The sequence below is a fragment of the Nymphalis io genome, chromosome 11, assembly GCF_905147045.1.
Source record: "Nymphalis io chromosome 11, ilAglIoxx1.1, whole genome shotgun sequence".
In the NCBI taxonomy this organism is placed as follows: Eukaryota; Metazoa; Arthropoda; class Insecta; order Lepidoptera; family Nymphalidae; genus Nymphalis; species Nymphalis io.
In genome coordinates, this window is record NC_065898.1 from 8,645,091 (window position 1) to 8,671,447 (window position 26,357).

The window sequence follows — 26,357 nt, forward strand, 5'->3', positions numbered from 1 at the left end:
CTTGCAAGAATGTCACTTAAACCTAGATAGGTAATGTTATGTACATATATAGTTAGTTATATGGGCGCTGGACCGTGCTGCCGTCTGGTTTCATTGTAAGTAATAAATTAAACCAAATTTTTATATATATTTGTAAAGCGCTATCTAATTCAGAACTTAAACAACACAGGAAATATTATTAACAACTTTTTGCTATAAAGTGAATAAAATGTGGAATAATAAATTATAATTCATAATTTAAAGAACTTTCTCATTAAAATAATTTTGGTATGATCAACGAATTAAGCAAGTCACTAACATTTTGTACTTACGGTGTTAACACTATGATTTCTTTACAGATTATTATAAGTAACGAATTAAATTAAATAAGATTTAATAGATATTTTATGATTATCTAATATTGTTTTAATAATTTTGAAATGTAAATATGATTTATTTTTGTCACGACTCTGTAAACTCGATATTTCCGGTGCATGTTTTTATTATAGTGAGTAATAAATAATTAAGCTAATTGAAATATATTTCGACTTTTAATTAAGATAAAAATAATTTAATATTGTTTTTATAATTATAAAACGTTAATATTAATTACATTTGTAATAAAGTACATATGGTATCTTTTGTTTCATATTGAATGAAATTTTGTTTCACAGCGGCTTAAGGTACCAAGAACTTGCATTTATAAAAAATAATGTTTTTTAGCCTTCAGGTTTCCTATCTTCTTTCTTTGTCCAGTACCCTAAAAGGGATCATAAAAATTAGGACTAAGTTATTGATTATCTTTGAAACAATTAATGTTTAAGCACTTTACTGCTGTATTATTTTAGACTTATCTTATACATTTTCTGGACAATAAGAAGTCTTTAAAATCCTAATATCATGAATAAAACGTATTAAAGTTGTAAAATGTTACTATTTCTAAAATATATTTTTTTCATCTTCAATCGCTTTTGTTAGTTTAAGGAGATAATCTTAAAACAGGGTTAGGAGGTTTTAAACATTATTAAATAAAATTAAGATTTTGCAATTGAATGAAAACTTATCTTACCAATCGGATACCTATCGATTCCTTATTATTATTATCCACATATTTAACCCGTTAATCTTCATACACAATACAACTACTCATGTTGTCTTTGAAGAGGGTTGCTACGTTTTCTTACATGTAGGTAGATACGTTTATTTTGATAAATTAAATTACGTCAAAACGTAAATTAACATACTTTTTTGACATCATAAAATAATGTAATAATAATATGAATATTGAGTTATTATACGTGTATAATATGTGTGTATGTCAGTATTAATAAACTACCCTACAAGCTCATTCGTTTGTCTCCGTTACCATGGCAACGATACTATAAATACCGACCCGAGCAGAGAGGTCAGACGTTGTTGGACCGTGGATGGAAGCACTATTACGTCACTATACAAGAACAACGTATTATTTTTCTTACAAAAAAGGAAGAAGGTACCTTTTAATTCGGAATTAAACCTAGTGAGTACGTAAGTAAAGGCAATAGTAAGCAGTAGTATAGCTACTGGTCATTAAATTGACAGTCATGCGAGAATGACAAAATTAATATGCAGTAGTATAACTAGTGGTCATTAAATTGACAGTCATGCATGAATGACAAAATTAATAAGCAGTATTATAGCTACTGGTCATTAAATTGACAGTCATGAATGAATGACAAAGTTAATATGCAGTAGTATTAATAAACAGTGGTATATAGCCACGGTCAATAAGTTGACATATCATCAGACGTCAAACATAGTTAACAATTATAGTTAAAATACATTTATCAGTTTCAGGTTCTAAATGATGAGCTCTCAACTAACATTGGATAAATTTGATTGTGAAGGAGAGCCTACTTCGGTATGGGCAAGATGGGAGCGCTGGAAGAGGGCACTGCTTATTTATCTCGATGCTGCTGGTATCGAGACGAATGAAAAGAAACGAGCGTCCTTACTACATTTTGGAGGAATTGAGCTACAAGAAGTATTTTATAACATACCAGGAGCAAATTTGTCACCAGATGATGGAGTTGATGTTTTTGAAGTGGCTCTAGCTAAACTTGATACATTCTTTCTACCGAAACAAATTAAGGTCATATTTTCCGATTAATAAAGCAGGAAACAAATGAGAAATTTGAAAATTTTTTGGTACGACTGAGAAAACAAGCCGATAAGTGTCAGTATAAAGATAAAGAAGACCAAATAATTGATCAAATAACCGAAAAATGTTCCTCAAAAGAGCTCAGGAAGAAAATACTACAAAATGGAGATACATTCTCATTAACAAACATAATAGCCGAAGCGAATACTCTTGAGGCTGTGCTGTCTCAACCATTAAGGAGGATACCTATACCACTTGAAGAAAAGGTTGAGAGGAAAATTCAGGAACTCATGGAGAGAGACATTATTGAAGAGGTTCAAAGGTCTTCGAGATGGGTATCTCCAATAGTGCCGGTCTTCAAAACCACTGGAGAAATTAGGCTTTGCGTAGACATGAGACGGGCTACTAAAACCATATTACGTGAAAATCATCCATTACCCACTATGGACAAACTGCTTCCGAAAATGAAAAATGCAAAATACTTTTCAAAACTGGACATTAAAGACCCTTTTCATCAAATTGAACTCCATCCTACTTCTAGACATATAACTGCCTTCATAACAACTATGGGTCTTTTTAGATATAAGCGACTAATGTTTGGGATCTCGAGTGCTTCGGAAATTTTTCAAAAGACCTTAGAACGAATATTATTAAGGTATGATGGTGTAATAAATTTCGTTGATGACATATTAGTATATGGAAAGAATTTGGAAGAACACGATCTAAGATTATAGAAAGTTATGGAGACTCAGACAAAATAATGTAGTTCTTAGGAAAGACAAATGTGTCTTCAGAGAACAAAACGTACAATTTCTAGGATATGAACTGTCCTACAAAGGAGTTTAGACAAATATATATCAACTATATATATATGTTCAATGGAGAATGAACACAGGTGAGCTTTAGAGCTTCTTGGGATTAATAAACTACGTTGGTAAATGGATTCCAAACTTGGCGACAACTACGGAACCGCTGAAAATGCTACTGAGAAACAAACAAAATAAAACCACAGAAATCACCACTTTATGGTGAACCAAACAGGAATATGCGTTTAACAAACTAAAACTGGCATTGTCCGACATTCCCACCTTAGGATATTATGACGTCAATGACCGAACTGTAGTCATAGCAGATGCCAGTCCAGTAGGACTGGGATCTGCTATTAGTTCAAATTAACGATCACGGACCACGAATTATAGCATATGGTCATCGGACTTTAACTGATTGCGAAAGAAGATATTGTCAAACAAAAAAGAAGCCTTAGCTTTGGTCTGGGCAGTCGAACATTTTTATGTATTTTTATTTGGGAAAGAGTGAGCTAGTGACGGATCATAAACCACTAGAGGTTATATTTGGTCCTAAATCCAAACCATGTGCAAGAATAGAAAGATGGTTATTACGCCTTCAAGCGTATAGATTCAAAGTAGTTTATAAACCCGGAAAAGAAAACATTGCAGATTGCTTATCAATATTATACAAATCGGAAAAACTACCACAATATGTTTCAGAAAGATATATACATCAAGTTGTCGAAGCTAGCCGACCAATTGCGCTATCCTTCAAAAAAATTTCAGAGGCATCAAAACAGGACGAAGAAATTTTGAAAGTAAGAGAAGGCCTGTATAATAACAATTGGGAAGAAGTAAAAAATTACAAAATATTTCAAAGTGAACTATGTTTTTATGAAGATATTTTAAGAGGGACAAGGATCGTAATTCCAAAGAAACTGCGAAGTAAAGTATTGGAAGTTGCTCATGAAGGACACCCGGGAAAAGTTTCCATGAAGGCGTGGCTAAGGTCCAAAGTGTGGTAGCCTGGTATGACAAGGAAACGGAAAACTTAATAAAATGCTGCAAGGGGTGCACATTAGTCTCAACTCCCAATCCTCCTAACCCCTTGAAAAGAAGGGCATTACCAAGCGAATCCTGGGTAGATACATGTATCGATTTGCTAGGGCCCCTACCAAGCAACGATTATATATTTGTAATCGTAGATTATTTCAGCCGGTATAAGGAAGTAAAGATTCTTCGCAAAATAACAATTATGGACTTCGCAAAATAATACGAATAATTGAGGAAATTTTTAGTAGATTAGGGAATCCAATAACAATAACAGCTGATAATGGACGACAATTTTGTAGTGATGATTTAAAAAAAAATTGTTCTGAATAAACTACCATACAAGCTCATTCGTTTGTCTCCGTTACCATGGCAACGATACTATGTAAATACCGACCCGAGCAGAGAGAAGTCAGTCGTTGTTGGAGTGTGGATGGAAGCACTACTACATGACTATACAAGAACAACGTATTATACAATACGATAATAATAGTCTGTCTGGTTCTTACGCTTTATACATGATATTTCGTATTAAGCTGAAACCCCAAGGAAGGACATAGGCTGTACTATACTACATTTATACCTAATATTGTAATAAATAAGTTAAAAAAATTCAAGCGCGCCACCAAGGTTAATTGAAAAGCCGAGATGGTCCAGTGGTTAGAACGCGTGAATCTTAACCGATGATCGTGGGTTCGTACCTGGCAAGCACCACTGAATTTGAATGTGCTTAATTTGTGTTTATTAATATATCATCAGGCTGTTACTGTGTATATAAGTGTAAAAATACCTACATATATTCTAAACCTAAATTTATTTAACTGTGACCAGGCTTATGGATATTAAGATTTATAAAATGTCGTATATTTTACGAATATTATAAAATAGTAAGAAGATCGAACATCGATATCGAGATCGTATATCGAATGATCGTGTCGTAGTATACATTTTTGAAGTATTTATTTTTCGACAGAAACAATCTCAAATTATTCAATACGGTTTTTTTCAATCTTTACTATATTCTCGTGTATAAAATATATATATAGGCTACCTATGTTTAATATATACCTACCGAGGTACTAGTTAGTATTTGCGTACTTCAAAAATTTGTATAAGTTTACAGCTCCTGGAGCTGCACAACAACCCCCGTCAAGGTAATTACGAAAATATTTGTAAGTGATAGCTTCTTATTATAGATAGATAACAAATCTGAATAAGGATTAATTTTAATTTATAACGTTTAAATTTTAACAGTCGAAACAAGATCTGTTGGCGTCGCAACACAGGTAACGATAAACCTAAAATGGCTTCTTTTGAACTAAGGATACTCAAGTACCCGACATTTTACCTCCCAATAAATATCAAACAAAAGATTTCGTTACATATGAGACAGTACGCAACCGATGCATTTCTCAAATGTTTTAGATCAAATAATAACTAAAGTAAAATATTATTAGAGTATTATAACCACGATACTATTACTGGCTGTACTATACTATATTTAAACCTAATATTGAATCCTCCCTTGAATACGCGGGGAAAATTTGTAAAAAATAATTTAAAAATTTTCAAGCGAGCCTATTTAGTTTAATTTAGGTGAATCATATAAGTGAATGACCTGTACATATTCTCTAAACCTAAATTTATTTAACTATGATCAACCTTATAGTTATTAAAATTTATTAAACCTCTCACTTTTTATGAATATAATAAATTGTAAGAAGAACGTAGATCGATATCGAGATCGCACCTTAGTATACATTTTTGTCATCAGCGTTTGCGAATAAACCACCGAAAAAGCAATTGGACCCCAAATTAGTAGACGATATTGTCAACACCGTCGCTGAAAGGTGCAATGTTCCTAAAAGGATTGTTAGGTTGGTATTCATATTTTAATCCCATAACGTTTGTACCCTTAAACTTTTTAATGTTTAGATATTTTATTAAGAAAATAGAATATATTTGTATTATACCATCTAACAAAAATTTTTTTACCTAAAACTAATTATTAAAAGTAATTAAGCAAATGACAAAATATGTTTTTGTAGTCCGGAGACTTAGTGTTAAAAAAATTACAGGAGTTCAATTACGACGAAATGTTCGGACGAAGCAAAGTTATATAGAAATCGTCAACGGTACAGAAAAAAGCGCGAACAACAAAACCGAGAGAACGTCCCGCCATCCTCTGCGACATCGGGCGAATCCACCACTGTTTGAGATTAAGGAGACAAAGATCTAAAATCAATTTTTACCATTTATTCACTTATATATTATTCTATTATAAGTTAGTTATCATAAAACTAAATCGTTTTTAAATTAATTTTCAAATTAAGCTTTTAAAATTGTCGCAATTCGTACCACTGGCACGACTTACACGACTACCACTGTTGCGAATAAAATAATACCTTTACAATTTTACCTATATGTTTACAATACATTTGCACTCCATAGATTGGAGACATATTTGAGGCTGCAACAATGTTGGTTAAGATTTGCTTTTAGTAGGTACGCCTTAGTAACCTTGTTATGGAGTTTGATGTAATCTAATAATCGGTAAGTTACAATAATAATCAATGAATCGGTAATCTAAAGTTATAGTCAGACAATCATCATTGTTTAAATACAATTACTAGGTAACTAAAATTCACTAAGGATTCACGAAAAAATGGCGTATAGATTCATATCGTAGACAGAGAAAGTAATAGACGCAATGACGATTTCCTTCTTACTTATACAAGAAAGAGAACGAAAATTACGTTACAAAAGACAAAGATAGAATTATAAAATCTTTTGTTCCTTATCGCATAACTAGTGCATTATCATATATTTATATATCAATTCATTGTGTTTATTGTTCAATTTTTGCTTATTTTTATGTTAGAAAACTATTCTAACCCAGTGAAAACCATCCTTATATCATATCGAAGATTATCCAATGGTGCATTGTCGTTTTATTTCATGTTAAAGCGATAGCAAGTAGCAAATTGCCGGCGTGTATTATCACGCGTAAGAACGACGGTTTTATCCCTAATTATAGTTTATCAGTGATGATTATTGATGTTATAGTACGCAACCTTATGTCGCATTAAAATCCTGAACATAATAGGATTTTCTGTTGTTTATTAATCATAACCTATAATTATTTATCACGTAAGTGCTGGCAGCGTCAGCTAATGAAATGTCTGTGAATGCAGTTACTATGGCAACATTATACGCACACATTGACATACTAATTCTGTCTCAATCGCGGTTTGACGGCCCCTTGGTCTATTAGTTTCTCTGTCTAAGTCAAGTATCTAATGTTTCAATTTTCCAACTATGCTGTTAACCACCCTAGGTGGGACAAGGAATGTTGGCATTTATTATCTGTAATAAGTTAAATGTTAATATTTTCAATTTAACTTTTTAGCTTTTATTTGATAGTTTGCTCTTTTACATAATACTATGTTTTAAGAATGAATTAGATAACATATGAAGAATTTTCTATCATTGAGATAGGGTGGGGCTGCGGCTTATCATACTAAATTTTAATTAATATATTTAATATAGAAAAAAAGAATCATGAAAAAAACAGATTCAAAACGCAATTTTTCCCGTACCCATAACGAATATCATAGATTATTTTTTATCTCAACCGTAGACAGAGAAACTAGTCTATGATCTCAAACAATTATATCATGTCAATTGAATGTCAAAGTTTGTTTATTTGTCTTTACTCCTCTAGTGATTAGAAGAGGCTTTAACTACTTAAAGTACATCTACATGTAATGTAAGGAGTAAAACTTAATATATATAAATATTCATATCACAATTTATAATGGTATATCACTCACACTACAGTAGTACCGCAGGCAGATAAGCTTAGTTTCTCTGTCTACGAGTAGTACCCTTAATTTCACTGCAGTCAATGATTACCATATTAAAAATGAAGTTGTTTCGATTCATTTTACTGTTTTGTAAATATTAATGTTTGAGTAAAATAAAACGACAGCACCCGTGTCTATGTTTTATTGAAAATTTTCAGTTGGTAGGCGAAAATATTATTCAATTAAAAAATTAAATTTTAATAGTATATGGTTAAAAAAATGATATGACACGTTTTCAATATTGCATGCAGCCAACTCTCCTCCTAGTTCCAGGCTTGAGACTGGCACTACGAGTCCCTATCCAGCGGCGGAACTACGTAGCGTCCAGACGTTCACGATCCACGTTAAGAGGATACTGCATTTTATCTGAAACATTAGATAACATAATCGGTATTCTAAATTTTCAGAACTTAATTATTTTTTAATATTATTTATTGGAACCCACTACATTTATTGGACAAATAAAATAGCCACATATTAGATTGATAATCTTACATACCTGAAACTTGTGTCCCGGTTCCCCTGACCCCAAATAACTAATTCTAATTTTTAGTTTACTTTTAATTAGATATAAGATATAATAATCGGATTCATAAATCCGATTGCTCGAATTCATGGAGAAATATTTTCTTTCTCAACTATTTTCCGCTTCTTCTTATTTTGTTCACGGGTTCTAAACATTTTGCTTTCGTCAGCACATTTCGTGGTTATGCTGGTTCTAAACACAAGAAATAAGAAAAATGAATACAAACTGATATAAAATCAATATATCTTTACATTAATGAAAGTTAGTTAAGCTTTACCTTACTACATTCTCTGGTACAGAACAATTTTCTACCACAGTTTAAACAATATCATATCAGGTTTGTCAGGAAAAGCTGGTGAAGGCTTTCCTGTTAACGAATGAGTTGCCAATACCCTGAAAAGAATATTGTTGCATGATAATATGAATATCGACTTTGAAGTGGTGAACATATCCAAGAATGTCACTTAAACCTACTTTCTTGAAAAGACAGCTGTCAAAAATTTACGAGTGCGATTCGTACAAGATGTCCAGTCCATGTTTTTGAAAAGTCTGGCTGGAACTGATGGATTTTCGTCTCCAATTAAAACCTAAAAGTATTAAGTTTATCTTCTTCTTCGTCGTGACACTCTTGTCAGAGCGATCGTGGTCGCCATGAAGTATTATGAATTATTCGGCGCAGATGTGAAAATTATTCGCCTCACGAGCCTTCGCCATATGTCCCTGTTAGTGGTAAGCCTCGTGCATTCATGCAAAGGACCGCCAACAGTTGTTTTTTAATGGCCGGTCCATCGCATGGGCGTCCTTCCACGTGGTCTGGTGCCATCCACCTTGCCTTGAATGACAAGGCGCTCTATGGAGTTATTTCCTTGCCTTGATTAAGTTTATATTAATTATTAAATATATTCCGTGTAAAATAAACTAAGGCGACAAAACCCATACCATTTCTTTATTTGACTGATTCGTATGTCTTAGTTTTAAAGTTCTTTTCTCTTCTTTACGAGCTCTCATGTTACTGTTTGTAAAGTCATCGCGTTCATTTGCAAATGTTGAATCACAGTTTCGAAAAGGACTCTAAAAATAATTATAAATAGAAGTTATTTAGTGATGTCAAATAATTAACATTAAAAAAAACTATATTATTAAGCAAGTAATATTTTACTAACAAAGTCAGTAGTAGTAGTTTGTTTTGTTTTACTTTTGTAGGATTTTCGGAGGTATGTGTTTTCCGAATATTCGTTACTAGAAACACCCGATTTATTACATGTTTATTACATATGAAACGGTAATTGAGGATGTTTCCTGTTTTTTTCTTTTCAGCTTTTACTTAAGACATTCTATTTCAGCGTGTAATTCTTTTATAATATACGTCTTTTTAATTTCGGGTAAATTCAACTCAGTCAGTTTGCGTTTCTTTGTCACAAATCAGTTTATTCTTGACATATTTTAAATTATTTTTCTTAGATTTTTCATTACAATATTTGAGTGAATACTCTTTGGGGTGCCTGTATTAGGAAGTGGCAGTGGCGCTGGCTGCAAAAATGTAGTATTAGATTATTAATTCGAATATTTAAAAAAATATTTATCTTAAATATTACCTACTGTAGAGCTAATAAAGCTGCTTAAAATGCTTACCACAGTTCTTGTCCCGTGATGAAGGTCCAGTAAGGCTTGCGCAGCGTCCATATCAGATATTACAAATGAAGTAATCATTTTAACTGGTAATTAAATAATTAAATAAATATTTCTTTAAACAGTAATCGACTATCGACAAACTACATCGATTACTGTTTATCGATTCGATTTTGTTTAGGTTATAGTTCAAATAAGCTTCCGATAGCAATTGTCAGCAGCTATTCAAAATACCATTCTTTTCAATTGTCCTTTCCAGGTATAAAATATATGGTTTTCGGCTAAACTCTTAATATTTCTATTTGTATCTTTTTAATCTAGTAAGTATATTAAAGTTGTACTAAATAATATAACTGATTGAGTCCAAATATACAAATTTCATTATTTAATAATAATATTTTGTCTGAAAAAATACATGTTTAATATAATATTTTCATAAAATCAATTAACAAATTTGAACGTAAACATTTTTTATTAAAAAAAAATTATTTAAGCGGGCGGCCTAGCTGATAATGTCATGATTAGTTTATGTTATGTAAGTACGATAACCCACATAACATAATGTCGGAGAGAATACTGTAAGTCTGTTCAGCTAGAGTTCCCATTACATTTCGTTTGTTTTATAATAAATACAAATTATATAAATAAATATTAAATCATCTCGCATGAGTACATATAAAATTTGCGAGGCGGAAAGGTTTTCTACGGAAAGGATAACGGAACTTTGAAATCGAATCAATATAGGTATAGCAGTACGCATAGCAACAAGAATACACACGCCACGCATGCCTCATTATACAACGTCATCGTTTGAAACAATGAATAGTTCTGAAAAGAACTGTTTATTTGAAACAAGAAGCAGCATGCAATGACGTAGTATGACGTAATGTCGAGCTCTTGAAAGAGCTATTTTATATTCATATAATAATCTTCGCTTCAATTGGCTTCACTTCTTCAACGAAAACAACTCAACTTGCTGACTTCTTGAAACACGTCTTACTCCCGCGCTTAATTCCCCACTACCGACGATGCGCGGCTGATTTTACAAATAATCGTTTTACAGCGGCGTCGCGTTCAGTCAGTTCGAGCGGCGCAAACAGTAATTAATTTTATAATGAACCAAACATTTTAGGTCTGTCCTAAATACATATGAAAGTAAAAAATAAAATATAAAATAATATGAGGAGATAGTTGAGGATCTCCTTAGCTATTTTCAAGATGCTTAAATAAATAAATAATATTTTAAATAACATTAAACACTATATAAATAAATAAATTCTCACCGATATTGCCAATTTAGTGTCTCAGTTACTCTTGCAAGAATGGCATTTAAACCTAGTTAGGTAATGTTATGTACATATATAGTTATATGGGCGCTGGACCGTGCTGCCATCTGGTTTCATTGTAAGACATAAATTAAACCAAATTTTTATGTATATTTGTAAAGCGCTATCTAATTCAGAACTTAGACAACACAGGAAATATTATTAACAACTTTTTGCTATAAAGCGAATAAAATGTGGAATAATAAATTATAATTCATAATTTAAAGAACTTTCTCACTAAAATAATTTTGGTATGATCAATGAATTAAGCAAGTCACTAACATTTTGTACTTACGGTGTTAACATTATGATTTCCTTACAGATTATTATAAGTAACGAATTAAATTAAATAAGATTTAATAGATATTTTGGGTATGTTTTATGATTATCTAATATTGTTTTAACAATTTTGAAATGTAAATATGATTTATTTTTGTCGCGACTGTGTAAACTCGATATTTCCGGTGCATGTTTTTATTATAGTGAGTAAGAAATAATTAAGCTAATTGAAATATATTTCGACTTTTAATTAAGATTAAAAATAATTTAATATTTTTTTTTATAATTATAAACAAATATTGATTTCATTGTCAGTATAAGTAGGTAGTTATTAATTTGTTTCATTATTCACTTATTTATGTTAGAATTTATATTAGTCAATAATGGCTTTTATTTATTGATTGATTTTTTCCATATACGTAGGTGACTAAGGTATTATATTGTCAGCACCACATTACAGCGCCACGCACAATATAGACCATAGAATAAATAAAATCGCTGTCTACAAATAATCGAGTATAATAATTTATTAAATATTTTGTATCGTAATTAATGTTAGTCTGTTTGGATCATTAGCTTAGTGCGTGTCAGTATTTTAATAAATATCTTTGTGTTAAAATAAAAAAAAAAAACTTATATGTAAAGTCTAGATCGAGAGACAGAGAAATATGTGTAAGGTTCCATTTTATAAAGAAATAATTCGATTGGTAAGAAATAAGTCTTTATTCAATAACAAAATTCTTAATGTTGTCTAATAATGTCAAAAGCCTCCTAACCCTGTTTTAAGATTATCTCCTTAAGATAACAAAAGCGATTGAAGATAAAGAAAATATATTTTATAAATAGTAACATTTTACAACTTCAATAAATTTTATTCATAATATTAGGATTTTAAAGATTTCTAATTGCCCAGAAAATGTACAAGATAACTCTAAAATAATACAGCAGTAAAGCGCTTAAACATTAATTGTTTCAAAGACAATAAGTAACAATAGTCGTAATTTTTATGATCCCTTTTAGGGTACTGGACAATGAAAGTAGATAGGAAACCTGAAGGCTATAAAACATTATTTTATAAATGCAAGTTCTTGGTAGCTTAATCCGCTGTAAAACAAAATTTTATTCAATATTAAACAAAAGAAGATAACAGAAAGGAGCCGAAACTACAGCCAGTTTAGGTAACTGATTATGAAACAATGGGAGTCGTGTGGTGGTTAAGAAACAGCCCCTCGACTCGAGTTGCAAATTTTCGTCAGTCTTGAGTCAGACGTTGACGTTGACGTTGTGATATTGTAAAGTGACCACCTAATTGGCAATATCAGTGAGTATATATATTGATTTATGTAGTGTTTAATCTCGAAAATAGCTAAGGAGACCCTTAACTATTTTCATATATTATTTTATTTTTTACTTTCATATGTATTTAGGTCAGATCTAAAATGTTTGGATACATTAAAATTAATAACTGTTTTTGCTTAATCAAAATGCCGTAGTGGATTTTGAGAAGACAAATGTAAAAAAATCCAAAACTCATTTAATATAAAAAACTGTTGCCAATTTTCTATAAAAACATGATAAACCTATATTGATTCGATTTTAAGGTTCCGTTGAAAACCTTTTCGCCTCGCAAGTTTTATATATACTCATGCGAGATGATTTAATATTCATTTATATAATTTGTATTTATGATGAAACGAACAAATATTTAATTTTTATCGTTTATTAGTGATTTACTAGATGGTGAAAAGATTTAATTCACTATTTTTAAATATAGAAATGTGTCCAGGGAGAAAAAAAGTGGTATGCAATGAGACCTCATTATTTTTAATTTTATTTTGCAAATGATTTAAAAAATAGACTTTAAAATTTAATGGGAACTCTAGATGAAGTCTCTCCGGCATTCCAATTACCCACATAACATAAAATAATCATGACCTTATAGGCTAGGCCACCCGCTTAAATTTAGTTGTTTAATTAATAAATGTTTGCGTTCAAATTTATTGTTAATAGATTTAATAAAAATATTGTATTAAACATGTATTTTTTCAGACAAAATATAATTACTAAATAATGAAATTTGTATAATAAGGGTTAACAAACATTTCAAAAAATGATTTCATTTAACTTTATTTGGACTTAATCGGTTATATTACTTAGTACAACTTTAGTATAATACCTACTAGTTTAAAAAGATACAAGTAGAAACATTCGTTCTAGAAAAGAGGATCCAAAAGGATAAGGAAAATAAACAATAGGTTTATTGAGGTTGCCTTGTTATACAAAGTAATGCATAAAACATGTACCTTATATTTTATACCTGAAATGGACAATTTAAAATCACGGTACCTTGACAATTGCTATTGCTAACAATTGCTATCGGAATCTTATTTGAACTGTAACTACTAAACAAAATCGAATCGATAATTTTACTGTTTCTTAGTGAGCTTTTATTAAGAAATATTTATTTATTTTAAATTGCAATTCTTTTCCCTTTACAAGATGTTCACCGATATCGAGGCGGCTGAAGCGCTGCTTGAGCTTCGCTACAACACACGTGGTAAGTGATAGCTTCTTTTATTATAGATAGATAACAAATCTGAATAAGGATTAATTTTAATCTATAATGTTTAAATTTTAACAGTCGAAACAATATCTATTGGCGTCGCAACGCAGGTAACGATAAAACTAAAATGGTTTCTTTTGAACTAAGGATACCTAAGTACCCAACATTTGTCTCCCAATAAATATCAAACAAAAGATTTCGTTACACATGAGAGTACGCAACCGATGCATTTCTCAAATGTTTTAGATCAATTAATAACTGAAGTAAAATATTATTAGAATATTATAACGATACTATTACTGACCGAACTATACTATATTTATAACTTATATACCTCCCTTGAATACACGGGCGAAAATTTGTAAAAAATAATTTAAAAATTTTCAAGCGAGCCACCTAGCTTAATTTAGGGGAATCATATAACTGTAAAAACGGTCATTATATATCTAAGCCTAAATTTATTTAACTGTGACCAGCCTTATAGTTATTAAGACTTATAAAATCTCGTATATTTTATGAATATAATAAATTGTAAGAAGATCGTATATCGATATCGAGATCGCGTCGTAGTATACATTTTTGAAGCATTTATTTTTCGACAGAAGCAATCTCACATTAATCAATACGGTTTTTTTAATCTTTACTATATCCTCGTATATAAAATATATAAATGGAGTACCTATGTTTAATATATACCTACCTACCGAGGTACTAATTAGTATTTGAGTTCTTCAAAAAGTTGTATAAGTATTAAGTATGTATACCACATAAAATAATAATCGACAAATAACAGATGTGCTTAAATAATTATAAAAACAATAATCTTCTGCGAAATCGTGAACAATATTATTTTGTCATGCATTGATTGTGTGTAAAAAGTGAGCTCGTCGGGAAAGAACGCGTAAACCTTAAGGCCCACGATAATAGTTTTACTCAAATATCTTCCATGTACAGACAGTGATCAGTTACATTTTATTATATATATATAGTAAAAGACTAAGTGTTCGAAATATACGATTAAATTAAATTAAAAAGTTTTTTGTTTTACCTTGAAAACTTTCAACGCTAGGCGAGTCAGCCAACTGACGATGATTGGTCGGCCGCCGAGTTACAGCACTGATTCAAACATTTACAATTATTTCAATAGGTTACGATTAAAAGTGGTATATTAGCTTTGGGTTACCTTCTCCTGTATATAACATATTCCCTTTTGACAATAGAAAATCAAAAATAGGAAAGAAGCAATGCAATGCTGAATGTTCTATTAAGCCAGTCATAATAGGTTTACTCTTAGCCATTTAAGTCATAAATAACAAGATTTTCTTTTATTTTTCAGCCGCAAATCAATCATTACCCATGCCAAATCTACCCGAGAGGAACGATCAAGGAACGCAGACCGATCCTGTTCTCGATTATCCTTCAAGTGTCAATTTAGAAGAACTGGAAACGGCATTAAAACGCTTGTACCAGCAGGTCCTAGCCGTATTATCTAATTTTGAAAAAAATGAAAGACGATCAATAATGGATAGGACATCTGAAGATCGAGGACTAGATGAGAATGAAGAGATTTTAGCAGTAGAAGAACCGACCATTGTTCTTCAAAATACGTCAAGTGTTGAGCTCGAAATGGATGAGATGGCTGGTGGCTTAAAAATACGTAGAGTATCAGCGCAGACTACTAACGCATGTTTGCCATTGTCGGTTAACAATGTTGATATGGTTTGTATGTTTATATATTATTCATGTGTATACATAAGTAGTTAAGTATATAAAATTTAATTACCTCTAAAGTTCGACGTAAACTTGACCTAATGATCCAAATAGACTTTAATATTAGCACAGAATATATAACGTATCTCTCTATCACTGGCGTCCAATGGGTAAAAGTAATTTACTGAAAGAGACCAGGTGCAGATCTAAAGGCTTTCGAGCTTTCCGAGGCAAGGCTGTTAAAACTGCTAACTTCGGAAGTCCGAGCTGCTACTGACAATTTCTTGAAAAAAATCCAGCAACATTATTATTGGTCCATCCGGGATCTTTATATATGTGCTTTCACAACTTAAAGGCTGCAAACATATTTATATTACATAGGACTCATAATCAACTGAATTATAAAATTTCTATGGTCCTAATTTGATTTCAAAATTTTTAAATAAAAACAAATAGCATTAGACTAAAGTTATTTTTTATTATGAATTACGATACAAAATATTTAATAAATTATTATACTCGATTATTTTAAAGACAGCTATTATATTTATTCTATGGTCTATTTTGTATGTGGCGCTGTAATGAGGTGCTGACTATATAATACCTTAATCACCTGTTTATAGGGAAAAGATCAATCAATAAATAAAAGCCATTATTGATTAATATAAATTCTAACATAAATAAGTGAATAATGAAAAAAATTAACAACTACCTACTTATACCGACAGTGAAATCAATATAATTATTAAAGTATTTTTAATTCGTAGGTTTCAATTGGAAACGGCAATGTCACCGTGCCTGCCAGACTAATGGCAGAAATCGATTGGACTTCTCACACCTCAGCGACGAGACGATTGTTGCAATCCGTCTTTCCTAGAAGGTAATTACTAATTTCGGTTAACATTTAAATAGAAATTAATCAAATGCATTATTTATTACATTGTCCTTGTATAATGCTCCGTTTTAATTATTCTTAGTAAAATTAAAATATATTTAAAAAAATATATAGTTTATTTAATAACGTAATAATAACCGAGATTAATATTTGAAAGCATTTTTCATTTAGATTAAGCCTAATAAAATATGGTACGTAAACGAATTGCCTCGGTGGTCAAGTTCGTTTAATCCGCTGCTGATCCTTATTATACATTAATTTAAAAAATGTCCCTAATAAACGAAGTTATTAGAGTCACTTGCCTCAAACTGAAATCTGCGGCACCAAATGTTAAAATAAAGGACTATGTCTTAATACGTTAAGTATCTTTGAAAATATTAATAAAAATGATTAAATTAAAAATAAACCTTTTTAGAATTCTAGCCACTCATTCCTTAACTGGAAAGCAGTCACCAGCGTTTGCGAATAAACCACCGAAAAAGCAATTGGACCCCAAATTAGTAGACGATATTGTCAACACCGTCGCTGAAAGGTGCAATGTTCCTAAAAGGATTGTTAGGTTGGTATTCATATTTTAATCCCATAACTTTTGTACCCTTAAACTTTTTAATGTTTAGATATTTTATTAAGAAAATAGAATATATTTGTATTATACCATCTAACAAAAAATTTTTTACCTAAAACTAATTATTAAAAGTAATTAAGCAAATGACAAAATATGTTTTTGTAGTCCGGAGACTTAGTGTTAAAAAAATTACAGGAGTTCAATTACGACAAAATGTTCGGACGAAGCAAAGTTATATAGAAATCGTCAACGGTACAGAAAAAAGCGCGAACAACAAAACCGAGAGAACGTCCCGCCATCTTCTGCGACATCGGGCGAATCCACCACTGTTTGAGATTAAGGAGACAAAGATCTAAGATCAATTTTTACCATTTATTCAATTATATATTATTCAATTGAAAATATGTAATTACTATTAAATAAAATATATTTTTTAGCTTTTTTTTTGACCACAATGACCATAATGAATCAAGTACAAATTTAAATGTCATTACCAACAAACCGCGGTAACTGTAACTATAGATATGAAAATAAAGCATAACGGTATCTTAGTTTTTTTTTTGCTCATAAATATAACAGCATCGAAATAACCCAATGTAAACATGTAAAGTTTAATCTAAGATCGAGGGTACACATTTGAACATTTGTAGTAGCAGGGTCAACTAGGTACCTACCACTGAGTTTTCATTTTTTGTGTCAGTCGTTCGCGACTGTCAACCATTGTAAAGCAGTGTAATAGATTAATCTTATGACTTTCTCTCTATAAAAAGAGTCGTACGTACTTAGTTACTTAACTCAAAAAAAAATATTAAATTTATTATTATTTTAGTAAAGACGAGAGAATTAAAAAAAAAAATTCGATTCATACAGAATTTTCGTGTCATATAAACTACATTCATTGGATGTTTATTCAGGGTTTAGTATTTTTAGTATCGTCTATTATAAGTTAGTTATCATAAAACTAAATCTTTTTTAAATTAATTTTCAAATTAAGCTTTTAAAATTGTCGCAATTCGTACCACTGGCACGACTTACACGACTACCACTGTTGCGAATAAAATAATACCTTTACAATTTTACCTATATGTTTACAATACATTTGCACTCCATAGATTGGAGACATATTTGAGGCTGCAACAATGTTGGTTAAGATTTGCTTTTAGTAGGTACGCCTTAGTAACCTTGTTATGGAGTTTGATGTAATCTAATAATCGGTAAGTTACAATAATAATCAATGAATCGGTAATCTAAAGTTATAGTCAGACAATCATCATTGTATAAATACAATTACTAGGTAACTAAAATTCACTAAGGATTCACGAAAAAATGGCGTATAGATTCATATCGTAGACAGAGAAAGTAATAGACGCAATGACGATTTCCTTCTTACTTATACAAGAAAGAGAACGAAAATTACGTTACAAAAGACAAAGATAGAATTATAAAATCTTTTGTTCCTTATTGCATAACTAGTATTATCATATATTTATATATCAGTTCATTGTGTTTATTGTTCAATTTTTGCTTATTTTTATGTTAGAAAACTATTCTAACCCAGTGAAAACCATCCTTATATCATATCGAAGATTATCCAATGGTGCATTGTCGTTTTATTTCATGTTAAAGCGATAGCAAGTAGCAAATTGCCGGCGTGTATTATCACGCGTAAGAACGACGGTTTTATCCCTAATTATAGTTTATCAGTGATCATTATTGATGTTATAGTACGCAACCTTATGTCGCATTAAAATCCTGAACATAATAGGATTTTCTGTTGTTTATTAATCATAACCTATAATTATTTATCACGTAAGTGCTGGCAGCGTCAGCTAATGAAATGTCTGTGAATGCAGTTACTATGGCAACATTATACGCACACATTGACATACTAATTCTGTCTCAATCGCGGTTTGACGGCCCCTTGGTCTATTAGTTTCTCTGTCTAAGTCAAGTATCTAATGTTTCAATTTTCCAACTATGCTGTTAACCACCCTAGGTGGGACAAGGAATGTTGGCATTTATTATCTGTAATAAGTTAAATGTTAATATTTTCAATTTAACTTTTTAGCTTTTATTTGATAGTTTGCTCTTTTACTTTTTAAGAATGAATTAGATAACATATGAAGAATTTTCTATCATTGAGATAGGGTGGGGCTGTGGCCTATCATACTAAATTTTAAATAATATATTTAATATAGAAAAAAAGGAAAAAAACATGAAAAAAACAGATTCAAAACGCAATTTTTCCCGTACCTATAACGAATATCATAGATTATTTTTTATCTCAACCGTAGACAGAGAAACTAGTCTATGATCTCAAACAATTATATCACGTCAATTGAATGTCAAAGTTTGTTTATTTGTCTTTACTCCTCTAGTGATTAAAAGAGGCTTTAAGTAGGTGTAATGTAAGGAGTAAAACTTAACTTAACTTAACTTATATATAACTAAACTTATATATTAACTTAACTTAACATATATATATATATATATATATATATATATATATATATATATAAATATTCATATCACAATTTATAATGGTATATCACTCACACTACAGTAGTACCGCAGGCAGATAAGCTTAGTTTCTCTGTCTACGAGTAGTACCCTTAATTTTACTGCACTCAATGATTACCACATTAAAAATGAAGTTGTTTTGATTCATTTTATTGTTTTGTAAATATTAATGTTTGAGTAAATTAAAACGACAGCACCCGTGTCTATGTTTTATTGAAAATTTTCAGTTGGTAGGCGAAAATATTATTCAATTAAAAAATTAAATTTTAATAGTATATGGTTAAAAAAATGATATGACACGTTTTTAATATTGCATGCAGCCAACTCTCCTCCTAGTTCCAGGCTTGAGACTGGCACTACGAGTCCCTATCCAGCGGCGGAACTACGTAGCGTCCAGACGTTCACGACCCACGTTAAGAGGATACTGCATTTTATCTGAAACATTAGATAACATAATCGGTATTCTAAATTTTCAGAACTTAATTATTCTTTAATATTATTTATTGGAACCCACTACATTTATTGGACAAATAAAATAGCCACATATTAGATTGATAATCTTACATACCTGAAACTTGTGTCCCGGTTCCCCTGACCCCAAATAACTAATTCTAATTTTTAGTTTACTATTAATTAGATGAATTCGAGCAATCGGATTCATAGGGAGAAATATTTTCTTTCTCAACTATTTTGCGCTTCTTCTTATTTTGTTCACGGGTTCTAAACATTTTGCTTTCGTCAGCACATTTCGTGGTTATGCTGGTTCTAAATACAAGAAATAAGAAAAATGAATACAAACTGATATAAAATCAATATATCTTTACATTAATGAAAGTTAGTTAAGCTTTACCTTACTACATTCTCTGGTACAGAACAATTTTCTACCACAGTTTAAACAATATCATATCAGGTTTGTCAGGAAAAGCTGGTGAAGGCTTTCCTGTTAACGAATGAGTTGCCAATACCCTGAAAAGAATATTGTTCCATGATAATATGAATATCGACTTTGAAGTGGTGAACATATCCAAGAATGTCACTTAAACCTACTTTCTTGAAAAGACAGCTGTCAAAAATTTACGAGTGTGATTCGTACAAGATGTCCAGTCCATGTTTTTGAAAAGTCTGGCTGGAACTGATGGATTTTCGTCTCCAATTAAAACCTAAAAGTATTAAGTTTATCTTCTTCTTCGTCGTGACACTCTTGTCAGAGCGATCGTGGTCGCCATGAAGTATTATGAATTATTCGGCGCAGATGTGAAAATTATTCGCCTCACTAGCCTTCGCCATATGTCCCTGTTAGTGGTAAGCCTCGTGCATTCATGCAAAGGACCGCCAACAGTTGTTTTTATTTGGCCGGTCCATCGCATGGGCGTCCTTCCACGTGGTCTGGTGCCATCCACCTTGCCTTGAATGACAAGGCGCTCTATGGAGTTATTTCCTTGCCTTGATTTAGTTTATATTAATTATTAAATATATTCCGTTTAAAATAAACTAAGGCGCCAAAACCCATACCATTTCTTTATTTGACTAATTCGTATTTCTTAGTTTTAAAGTTCTTTTCTCTTCTTTACGAGCTCTCATGTTACTGTTTGTAAAGTCATCGCGTTCATTTGCAAATGTTGAATCACAGTTTCCAAGAGGACTCTAAAAATAATTATAAATAGAAGTTATTTAGTGATGTCAAATAATTAACATTAAAAAAACTATATTATTAAGCAAGTAATATTTTACTAACAAAGTCAGTAGTAGTAGTTTGTTTTGTTTTACTTTTGTAGGATTTTCGGCGGTATGTGTTTTCCGAATATTCATCACTAGAAACACCCGATTTATTACATGTTTATTACATATGAAACAGTAATTGAGGATGTTTCCGTTTTTTTTCTTTTCAGCTTTTACTTAAGACATTCTATTTCAGCGTGTAATTCTTTTATAATATACGTCTTTTTAATTTCGGGTAAATTCAACTCAGTCAGTTTGCGTTCCTTTGTCAGACATCAGTTTATTCTTGACATATTTTAAATTATTTTTCTTAGATTTTTCATTACAATATTTGGGTGAATACTCTTTGGGGTGCTTGTATTAGGAAGTGGCAGTGGCGCTGGCTGCAAAAATGTAGTATTAGATTATTAATTCGAATATTTAAAAAAATATTTATCTTAAATATTACCTACTGTAGAGCTAATAAAGCTGCTTAAAATGCTTACCACAGTTCTTGTCCCGTGATGAAGGTCCAGTAAGGCTTGCGCAGCGTCCATATCAGATATTACAAATGAAGTAATCATTTTAACTGGTAATTAAATAATTAAACAAATATTTCTTAATAAAATCTAAGAAACACTAAGAAACAGTAATCGACTATCGACAAACTACATCGATTACTGTTTATCGATTCGATTTTGTTTAGGTTATAGTTCAAATAAGCTTCCGATAGCAATTGTCAGCAGCTATTCAAAATAGCATTCTTTTCAATTGTCCTTTCCAGGTATAAAATATAAGGTTTTCGGCTAAAATCTTAATATTTCTATCTGTATCTTTTTAATCTAGTAAGTATATTAAAGTTGTACTAAATAATATAACCGATTAAGTCCAAATGTACAAATTTCATTATTTAGTAATAATATTTTGTCTGAAAAAATATATGTTTAATATAATATTTTCATAAAATCAATTAACAAATTTGAACGTAAACATTTTTTATTAAAAAAAAATTATTTAAGCGGGCGGCCTAGCTGATAATGTCATGATTAGTTTATGTTATGTAAGTACGATAACCCACATAACATAATGTCGGAGAGAATACTGTAAGTCTGTTCAGCTAGAGTTCCCATTACATTTTGTTTGTTTTATAATAAATACAAATTATATAAATAAATATTAAATCATCTCGCATGAGTACATATAAAATTTGCGAGGCGAAAAGGTTTTCTACGGAAAGGATAACGGAACTTTGAAATCGAATCAATATAGGTATAGCAGTACGCATAGCAACAAGAATACACACGCCACGCATGCCTCATTATACAACGTCATCGTTTGAAACAATGAATAGTTCTGAAAAGAACTGTTTATTTGAAACAAGAAGCAGCATGCAATGACGTAGTATGAGGTAATGTCAAGCTCTTAAAAGAGCTATTTTATATTCATATAATAATCTTCGCTTCAATTGGCTTCACTTCTTCAACGAAAACAACTCAACTTGCTGACTTCTTGAAACACGTCTTACTCCCGCGCTTAATTCCCCACTACCGACGATGCGCGTCTGATTTTACAAATAATCGTTTTACAGCGGCGTCGCGTTCAGTCAGTTCGAGCGGCGCAAACAGTTATTAATTTTATAATGAACCAAACATTTTAGGTCTGTCCTAAATACATATGAAAGTAAAAAATAAAATATAAAATAATATGAGGAAATAGTTGAAGATCTCCTTAGCTATTTTCAAGATGCTTAAATAAATAAATAATATTTTAAATAACATTAAACACTATATAAATAAATAAATTCTCACCGATATTGCCAATTTAGTGTCTCAGTTACTCTTGCAAGAATGGCACTTAAACCTAGTTAGGTAATGTTATGTACATATATAGTTATATGGGCGCTGGACCGTGATGCCATCTGGTTTCATTGTAAGTAATAAATTAAACCAAATTTTTATGTATATTTGTAAAGCGCTATCTAATTCAGAACTTAAACAACACAGGAAATATTATTAACAACTTTTTGCTATAAAGTGAGTAAAAAGTGGAATAATAAATTATAATTCATAATTTAAAGAACTTTCTCATTAAAATAATTTTGGTATGATCAATGAATTAAGCAAGTCACTAACATTTTGTACTTACGGTATTAACACTATGATTTCCTTACAGATTATTTTAAGTAACGAATTAAATAAAATAAGATTTAATAGATATTTTGGGTATGTTTTATGATTATCTAATATTGTTTTAATAATTTTGAAATGTAAATATGATTTATTTTTGTCGCGACTGTGTAAACTCGATATTTCCGGTGCATGTTTTTATTATAGTGAGTAAGAAATAATTAAGCTAATTGAAATATATTTCGACTTTTAATTAAGATTAAAAATAATTTAATATTTTTTTTATAATTATAAACAAATATTGATTTCATTGTCAGTATAAGTAGGTAGTTATTAATTTGTTTCATTATTCACTTATTTATGTTAGAATTTATATTAGTCAATAATGGCTTTTATTTATTGATTGATTTTTTCCATATAAGTAGGTGATTAAAGTATTATATTGTCAGCACCACATTACAGCGCCACGCACAATATAGACCATAGAATAAATAGAATCGCTGTCTATAAATAATCGAGTATAATAATTTATTAAATATTTTGTATCGTAATTAATGTTAGTCTATTTGGATCATTAGGTCAAGTTTACGTCAAACTTTAGAGTTTTCGAAGTAAGATCGAAGAGCTTAGTGCGTGTCAGTATTTTAATAAATATCTTTGTGTTAAAATAAAAAAAAAAACTTATATGTAAAGTCTAGATCGAGAGACAGAGAAATATGTGTAAGGTTCCATTTTATAAAAAAATAATTCGATTGGTAAGAAATAAGTCTTTATTCAATTACAAAATTCTTAATGTTGTCTAATAATGTCTAAAGCCTCCTAACCCTGTTTTAAGATGATCTCCTTAAGATAACAAAAGCGATTGAAGATGAAGAAAATATATTTTATAAATAGTAACATTTTACAACTTCAATAAATTTTATTCATAATATTAGAATTTTAAAGATTTCTAATTGTCGAGAAAATGTGTAAGATAACTCTATATAACTATAAAATAATACAGCAGTAAAGCGCTTAAACATTAATTGTTTCAAAGACAATAAGTAACAATAGTCGTAATTTTTATGATCCCTTTTAGGGTACTGGACAATGAAAGTAGATAGGAAACCTGAAGGCTATAAAACATTATTTTATAAATGCAAGTTCTTGGTAGCTTAATCCGCTGTAAAACAAAATTTTATTCAATATTAAACAAAAGAAGATAACAGAAAGGAGCCGAAACTACAGCCAGTTTAGGTAACTGATTATGAAACAATGGGAGTCGTGTGATGGTTAAGAAACAGCCCCTCGACTCGAGTTGCAAATTTTCGTCAGTCTTGAGTCAGACGTTGACGTTGACGTTGTGATATTGTAAAGTGACCACCTAATTGGCAATATCAGTGAGTATATATATTGATTTATGTAGTGTTTAATCTCGAAAATAGCTAAGGAGACCCTTAACTATTTTCATATATTATTTTATTTTTTACTTTCATATGTATTTAGGTCAGATCTAAAATGTTTGGATGCATTAAAATTAATAACTGTTTTTGCTTAATCAAAATGCCGTAGTGGATTTTGAGAAGACAAATGTAAAAAAATCCAAAACTCATTTAATATAAAAAACTGTTGCCAATTTTCTATAAAATCATGATAAACCTATATTGATTCGATTTTAAGGTTCCGTTGAAAACCTTTTCGCCTCGCAAGTTTTATATATACTCATGCGAGATGATTTAATATTCATTTATATAATTTGTATTTATGATGAAACGAACAAATATTTAATTTTTATTGTTTATTAGTGATTTACTAGATGGTGAAAAGATTTAATTGACTATTTTTAAATATAGAAATATGTCCAGGGATTAAAAAAGTGGTATGCAATGAGACCTCATTATTTTTAATTTTATTTTGCAAATGATTTAAAAAATAGACTTTAAAATTTAATGGGAACTCTAGATGAAGTCTCTCTGGCATTTCAATTACCCACATAACATAAAATAATCATGACCTTATAGGCTAGGCCACCCGCTTAAATTTAGTTGTTTAATTAATAAATGTTTGCGTTCAAATTTATTGTTAATAGATTTAATAAAAATATTGTATTAAGCATGTATTTTTTCAGACAAAATATAATTACTAAATAATGAAATTTGTATAATAAGGGTTAACAAACATTTCAAAAAATGATTTCATTTAACTTTATTTGGACTTAATCGGTTATATTACTTAGTACAACTTTAGTATAATACCTACTAGTTTAAAAAGATACAAGTAGAAACATTCGTTCTAGAAAAGAGCATCCAAAAGGATAAGGAAAATAAACAATAGGTTTATTGAGGTTGCCGTAATTTTTACAAAGTAATGCATAAAACATCTACCTTATATTTTATACCTGAAATGGACAATTTAAAATCACGGTACCTTGAATAACTGCTGACAATTGCTATCGGAATCTTATTTGAACTGTAACTACTAAACAAAAACGAATCGATAATTTTACTGTTTTTAGTGAGCTTTTATTAAGAAATATTTATTTATTTTAAATTGCAATTCATTTCCCTTTATAAGATGTTCACCGATATCGAGGCGGCTGAAGCGCTGCTTGAGCTTCGCTACAACACACGTGGTAAGTGATAGCTTCTTTTATTATAGATAGATAACAAATCTGAATAAGGATTAATTTTAATTTATAACGTTTAAATTTTAACAGTCG

At 30.4% G+C, this 26,357-nt stretch overlaps 1 protein-coding gene across 1 annotated transcript in view; it reads left to right on the forward strand.

Annotated features, from left to right (window-relative positions):
* Positions 1-14,081: 14,081 nt before the first annotated feature.
* Positions 14,082-26,357, forward strand: part of LOC126772064 (uncharacterized) — a 28,047-nt gene continuing 15,771 nt past the window's right edge. Inside the window, exons 1-5 of the mRNA XM_050492237.1 lie at positions 14,082-14,139; positions 15,482-15,864; positions 16,623-16,735; positions 17,166-17,262; positions 26,213-26,270. Of these exons, the coding sequence (XP_050348194.1) occupies positions 14,082-14,139; positions 15,482-15,864; positions 16,623-16,735; positions 17,166-17,262; positions 26,213-26,270 (709 nt within the window). The remainder of the gene's footprint in view (positions 14,140-15,481; positions 15,865-16,622; positions 16,736-17,165; positions 17,263-26,212; positions 26,271-26,357) is intronic.